The 7,076-nt window shown below is 37.4% G+C and overlaps 1 protein-coding gene across 1 annotated transcript; it reads left to right on the top strand.

The window, feature by feature from the left end:
* Positions 1-311: 311 nt before the first annotated feature.
* Positions 312-6,433, top strand: LOC111668560 (eukaryotic translation initiation factor 4E type 3). The gene is made up of 7 exons (XM_023424624.2): positions 312-633; positions 2,028-2,100; positions 3,370-3,464; positions 3,927-3,987; positions 4,088-4,154; positions 4,255-4,410; positions 4,954-6,433. Exons 1-7 carry the CDS (start codon positions 449-451, stop codon positions 4,998-5,000), a joined length of 684 nt encoding a protein of 227 aa, XP_023280392.1. The 5' UTR covers positions 312-448; the 3' UTR covers positions 5,001-6,433.
* The last annotated feature ends 643 nt before the right edge of the window (positions 6,434-7,076 follow it).

Below are 7,076 nucleotides of genomic sequence, written 5' to 3'. Positions count from 1 at the left end.
ACGGATATATTATGCATTAATACAGCAATTTTTTGTTACTTATTGGTCCATACAGATATGTGATAAGGAAAACATCAGCTGATATCACTGTCTGGTCAATTTGTGGACAAAATTTAAAAGCTACCACCATCAACTGCTTGTGTGGTTCTTTTTTAGTCTGGTAGTTTGACATAATTAATCATGTTTACAGTTCAGTATACTTTCATGATGCCTGATGGCTGGTTTGTGATCTGCTACGCGAAAACCAAGCAGAGTGATACTCCACCTTCCTTTCCTGCTCTCTGGAATGGACCAACTACGACGTATCTGCCTGGTGACGCAGAGACGTCACCAGTCGGTAGGCGGAAAAGCGGTGTGTTTCTGTATCTGGAGATAAAGCCAAACCGGGTGTATTTTTTTGGAGGTTCATACAGGGACCATATAAAGGTTTAGCTTTGTGCCTGCTGAAATGGCGGTTCCAGCGGGTCAGACAGGTCTACAGATGGACAGAGGCGCCCTGAGCGGCCAGACAGCTTCCTCTGAAAGCAACATTGACATCGACGAGAAAGAGTTGGAAAATATCACAAAGAAACACCGAGAAGACGATACGACAACGCTGCCTCTGCACTCACCTTGGACGTTTTGGCTGGACAGGTAAACTATTTCCTTTCTTTCATGTTGTCGTTGAGTTTAGAGCCCGGGGACGAGCAGGACTGAGGGAGGAAAAATATAATTCAAGGCCACAGTTCTCCGCAGGCCTCCAGGAGCAAATGTAGCGGGAGAATGTTTGCGTTTAACATGACCTCCTTTTTTCTCTTTTTTTTTTACATTACCGTGTCTGACACCACAGAAAAGTTAGAATTCCCACGGCTCTGCTGTTATTCAAGGTAATGACTCCTAAGCAAAAAGGTGGGCATGTTTGCCGTGTCCTTTGTTTTGATATCAAACATTCTAGTGAAATTACTGAAGCTCTGTTTCTCTGCAGGGGAGCCGAGAGGCTTTGGGTGAAATCGAGACGGTATTCATTTTGTAAAAAGTAGCACAGTCAAAGAACACAGGCTTCACTTTTGCACGTCAGTCTCATGCATCGTATCCTTGCTTGGGACACTTGTTTATCAAAATAAGAATGCATGATGCTAAGTGTCTTTTAGACATTACATTAAAATACACCCTGAATGTCTTCTTCTTTTTTGAGATCACAGGGCTGTTGTTTGTCATGTACTCTTTGTTAATTGTTTTATAGGTTGCCATGGAGCAAAGGTTTCTGAAGGTTGGATGACTGAGGTTTCATTTGATAGATAGATAGATAGATAGATAGATAGATAGATAGATAGATAGATGGATAGATACTTTATTTATCCCCATGGGGAAATTCTTGTATATTTGTCATCTTTTATGTATTTGAAAGGAGTGTTATATTAATAAAATAACCTCCCAGACCACAGACCCTATCGAGACTGAAAAAATAATGGTCAATTAACTGATTAACTGAATAACTAATCTGCAACAATGTATTGATGATTACAGCTGTTTTATATTTGGGTTTAGGACAATTGGTCTGACATAAGACATTTTAAGACTTGTGATAGCCATTTCCTGCTATTTCTGACATTAAATATGCTAAACAAACAGTTAATAGTGAAGAATAATCAACAGTTAAATCAATAATTAAAGCTATATATATATATATATATGCAGCATATAATCTATATAGGCATGCAGATAGACTACATGAGTAATCAGAGGTATGGATTTTACTAAACCTCCCTCCCTCTCAGAGGAAAACTCTGGTCCAAAATTATTCAGTAGTGCAAGTGTTGTAGATTAAATTTTAAATACATAATCAAGTCACACAAGTCATCAATATAAACTCAATGATCCACACGGACATAGTGAAAACATGCTTTTAGAAATTTATTATAAAATCAAAAACTTAATGTGTGTGTGTGTGTGTGTGTGTGTGAGAGAGAGAGAGAGAGAGCAGCACTCATTGTCAGCTCGTATCATCATCTTCTGTTGGCTGAGACAGTTTTCACTTGTTCTTCCAGGTCATTACCGGGCACGACGGCTGCAGAATGTGAATCCAATCTGAAGAAGATCTACACGGTGCAAACTGTTCAGGTGAGATTTATTGTCAGCTTAAAGAGCTTTATCATCTTAAGAGCAAAGAGATCAAGTGCATGACTTGGCTAAGAGTCAGATTCACTTGAGCAGAGCTTCATTGATGCCAGGGAATAAGCAGCTCATTGGCACTTAAAGCAACAGTAGGTGCAAATTATGGGAAAAAAATATCAAACCATTTTCTCATGGAACATGTGTGTGTAGTGCACAGTTTATTGCAGCCATATTACATCAGATTTTTCTAGTGAAATTCTGCTGATTGAGTGATCTGTATGTTACAGTGCATACATTACTGCCTTTTGATGTGACGCTCTGATGATTTGTGTAAAGGAAAGTAAAGAGAAAGTTCCTGTAATGTTTTCATGGGGACTTTCAGCTTGTAAACTAAACAGAAGTTTGTCCCATCAAATTCCAAAACAAAAGGATTGAACCCTGCTTTCTGACAATTAATTGACAGATGTTTTAATATAAAAATGGACACAATACAACACCCAAAATAGTTCTAGGAAAACTGCTGTTTATTTTTCAGGCTGTTATTTAAATTTACATTGTCAGTGTTTCTGAAATTAGAACAAATAAACACTTGGAGATTTTAAAATTTAAAGGGTTATCTAATTTTCATGTTGAACTAAATTTAATCCCAATGTTTTAATCATTCAGCAGCTGAACACACTTGTACAATGGAAATATTGTTCAGAAAGTTTGCCCCAAACACTGTTGCAGAAGTTCCCACTAATGTCTTGCTCTTGTAGTTTGCTTTGCTTTCACCTTCTTTCCAGTTCATCCCAAACCAGCTCCATGGTTTTGAGTCTGGTGTTGGTCTTGTTGGTCTGGTGTTTCCCTTAAGCTAGTGTAATACTTTGTGCACTGTGTGAGTACACAAGGGTCCGCGTGATGTACATTTTGTCATCAGGGAGTATGCGAGGCTCTCTGCAGACGTCCCTGCAAACTCCAATTTGTTGTGTCCACACGGCCAATACAAGGGAGTCCACAAGCGAGTGTAATTGAGGCCTTATATAGTTTGACCACCAGAGAGCACCGACAGGTTGATATTGCAAATGTAAAATGTCCTTCTCAGTATCTATCTTGGTGGAAAAAAAGCCAAACTAAGGAATTCATATCAAGATTGTTTACACTATGTGTTTTATTTAATGGCTGCTATCAGAGCTTTCTAATTTTTCCTAAATATCGACGTCAGCCTCAGCCTCAGAAAGGATTTCTTAGTTAGACAATAGTCAGCATTACGTGTGTGTTTCTTTTTGTTTGCAGATGTTCTGGAGTGTTTACAACAACATCCCTCCGGTCACAGCCCTGCCTTTGAGATGTAGCTATCATTTAATGCGTGGAGAGCGGAGGCCACTGTGGTGAGTCTGCTGTTATTGTAAATATTATGATTATTGTCCTTATCACCTTCTTGAACAGAGGGCATATTATAACTGTAGATCAGGCTGTTACTGCTATGAAACAACCTGTTAAAATAAAGATTTTCCTCCAGCTTCACTGGACATGGATGACTGATAATGTAACAATTACAATACAACAAAGGGATAAAATATATTTATTTCAGTGTGTAATAAAAGCTTGAATTGTTACATTGTCGTATGTTGGAATCATCATAACAGGACATTTAGTTAAAAATGTTGCATAATATTTGATGACCCATTTATTCATATGATGTTGTTACTGTCCAATAGTTTATTATAATTACAACAATTCAGATGGACATTTTTGTATTTTGACATCTTTTTACACTATCCAATAATTTCTTTGTTAACGGATTCCTCTTCACAGTATCTAAATTTTTTAAAAATCTTTAACTCTCCCAGGGAAGAAGAAAGCAATGCAAAAGGAGGAGTATGGAAGATGAAAATACCAAAAGAAAGCACTGTAGGTGTTGTGCTTTGTTTTGCTTCTTTATGCATTAAAGTATCACATAATAATAGAAATTTCTGAATTACTAATCCCCTTTTCTTTGTACGTGTTTCAGTCTGCAGTTTGGAAAGAGTTGTTACTTGCTACTATTGGGGAGCAGTTTGCAGATTACTGTTCCTCAGGTACAGTCCTTTGCTTTTTCCAAATATAGCTATTCAATTGATGTAAAATATATCTACTGTTAACATTGGTGCTGTGTTTTTTTTTCTCCTTGTTTCCCAGATGATGAGGTTGTTGGTGTCAGTGTTAGTGTTCGAGATCGGGAGGATGTTGTACAGGTCTGGAATAAAGATGCATCTCTTGCTAACGAAGCAAATATCTTGGGAAAAGTCTATGAGCTGCTCCCGTGCATATCTTTTAAAGCTGTTTTTTATAAGTGTAAGTATGCCTATTTTTCCACACTTTCATTTATTGTACCTTTTATTAAAAAAGTTTTAACTTTGCAGATGCTTCATCAGAAACTTGCTTATCATACAAGTGAGACTGTAGGAACAGATTGAACAATGCAAATTTGGAGGACACAGTTCCAGCCAGAGCATGTTGAGAGAGTGCCAGAGGAGGATTGGAGGAGTGTATGTGGCTGTAGGCTAATCGGGGCTTTATTGATGTTGCAGAAAAGACAAAAACCCAATATTCCTTCATACTTGCTTCACATAACATAGTCACACACAGTAGGCCAGTCTTGTCACTACTTGCTAAATATTTGGTACCAAAATAACAAACTGTGGTGTTTATCTTGTGTTTGGTTTAAAGAATTAGGCTCAACTTGTACTTTGTAGCAGCCTGAGACTGTTGAAAGATTTTTTTCAATTCAAAATTGAAGAAATTCTTTCTGTGATCAAGCGAGTCTAAACTGTCTAACTGTGTCCTGAATGACCCTGAAAGATTTATACTCATCGTCAATCACTTTGACTCTTCCAGCTCACATGGAACATCATGCCTTTGAGGGAGGACGCTCAAGACATTAGATTGTAATGCACTTTTTTTAACCTTAACTCTATACCTGCCTTGACGTAAAAGCTCTGTCCACAACCTAATCAAGGATATTATTTTAAGAAAATGTTATCAATATATTTTTATAGCTTTTAATGACTGATGCCTTGTTTCATTTTGATGTGGGTCCTTAAGCTCGAATGCATATATCCAGCATACATCTCATCCTGAGTTTGTTAGTTCCTGTTGGTTTTGACTTCCTCCTGTACTGAACTGCACTGTCACAGTCCTGTACTCTGCACAGGTTATGGACCTCACAATTAATTCCTGGTATAGAGGTAGCAGATACATAATCTAGTATGTTTTAACTGTTCGATATGGTAGATATCTCAGCATCATGTTTTGATTAAGTCAGCTAATTCAGTGCCAAAGCACTTTTCTGCCATTTGAAGAAGTTTGTATCCTAATGTCAAAAGTGTTTTTATTCAGCAGGGGTTTTCCACTTCTGAGGATGGAGTGAATGTCCCATTCAGTTTTGTGAATTTGTACATCAAACATAAATCAGGGTAACACTTGGAAATATTGCAAACGACTACCTATTCCAGTCACAGTGTCCATCAGTTCTAAAGCCATCATCTGGAATCAGAACATATTCCAGCACAGATATGGCCCTAAGAAACTTTAGATCTGGTTTCTAAGATGTTTTAAAGGGCAAAATCCATCCTGAAAGGTGCCTCTTTGAATGTTCCCAGCCACCCCACAGTTGACATTTCTTTCAATACACATGTTGAAAGCAGACCCTCTGCTCTCCAAGATGGAGTCACGGACTGTTTGGTGTATTACTCTGAAGAGATACTGCACATTTTTGTGCTCAAATAGTGGTGCTCCATATTACTTGTCTGTACTTGTTTCACCTACCAATAAATCAAGTTTGCTTATTGGACTGTGTTCGTACAACCACAACACACTGAGAAAAATGTAGCAGCGTAATGTTATTAACGGAAGTAACACTGGGTCATGCTTCCCTTATTTAGCATTTATATGTAGATGCATTATGTCCAATAATATAACAGAAAGAGACAGTCAAATAAGACAGATGTGGCAAGTTTCAATAATCACTGAGTCAGTAGACTGATTCTTCATAGAACCATAATATACACTGACTTCAACTATTTGATCATAATAGAGAAACTAGAAATATTTTTCTATCCTTTCCAAATCTATTTTTTTCTGAGACTTCATCAAAAGGTCACATTCACTAACACAGTTAGCACTTCCACTACACAATTTCTATTACTCTTGTTTTATTGCAGTGTAGGCTACCGTAAACTAAATGCTTCTGGCATTATTGTATCTCACACCACTTTTATAGTTCAACTTTGGACTGGTTGATAAAGTTATTCATAAGAGGTCCTTGTAAACATTTTTTGCAGTGACATGGACAAAGTAAATAAAATGGAAAAGAACATTCTTATCTGTGTGTCTTCTTCTGCAAAATGCAATCATCAACAACAAATATCTGTTACAGGGCAGTGTAGTGTATGTGTTAATACCTCAGTGTTTCAGCATCTTCCAATTAAGCCAAGCCATTTTGTGCTGATTCATTCCAGTTGCACATTACACCCTTTGTGCTGTGTCAGTGTAATCAATGTGTAAGGCAAGACAGGAAATACCTCTCAAAGGAAAATTGTAAAGGTTAGGAAAACTGCAGCAATGGCTCTCCAACTGAAGTAAGACATATTTTGTCAGTGTGACAAAGTGAGTTTCCAGACCTCTAAAACTCACAGTTTTGTGTAAGTTTTTGATTTGTCTCACTTTGTTAATAGGTCTTTTTTACAACAGACATTTTGACTTGTAGGAGGAAAAGCAAAGGTGTTACTAATAACATTAACAGTGACTCCATTCTACAAGTCCCACTAAGCAGTAATCCAGCATGCATAATATCAGGACCCTGCAGCTGAAGCAAAATATAATTCTACGATAATTAATGTTTTTTTACACCTGTAATTTTCCTGCTGTTTAAAGCTGCATTATTGTTGCATTTTTGGCAACTTGGATACAGCACAACAAGCTGTGAAAAGTGTTGTCATCACCTTACAAAGTTAGCATGG

This window comes from Seriola lalandi, unplaced genomic scaffold (genome assembly GCF_002814215.2).
Source record: "Seriola lalandi dorsalis isolate HSWRI2012SDOR001 ecotype SW California unplaced genomic scaffold, Sedor1 jcf7180002054748, whole genome shotgun sequence".
NCBI lineage: Eukaryota > Metazoa > Chordata > Actinopteri > Carangiformes > Carangidae > Seriola > Seriola lalandi.
This window is presented reverse-complemented; position numbering and strand designations above follow the sequence as displayed.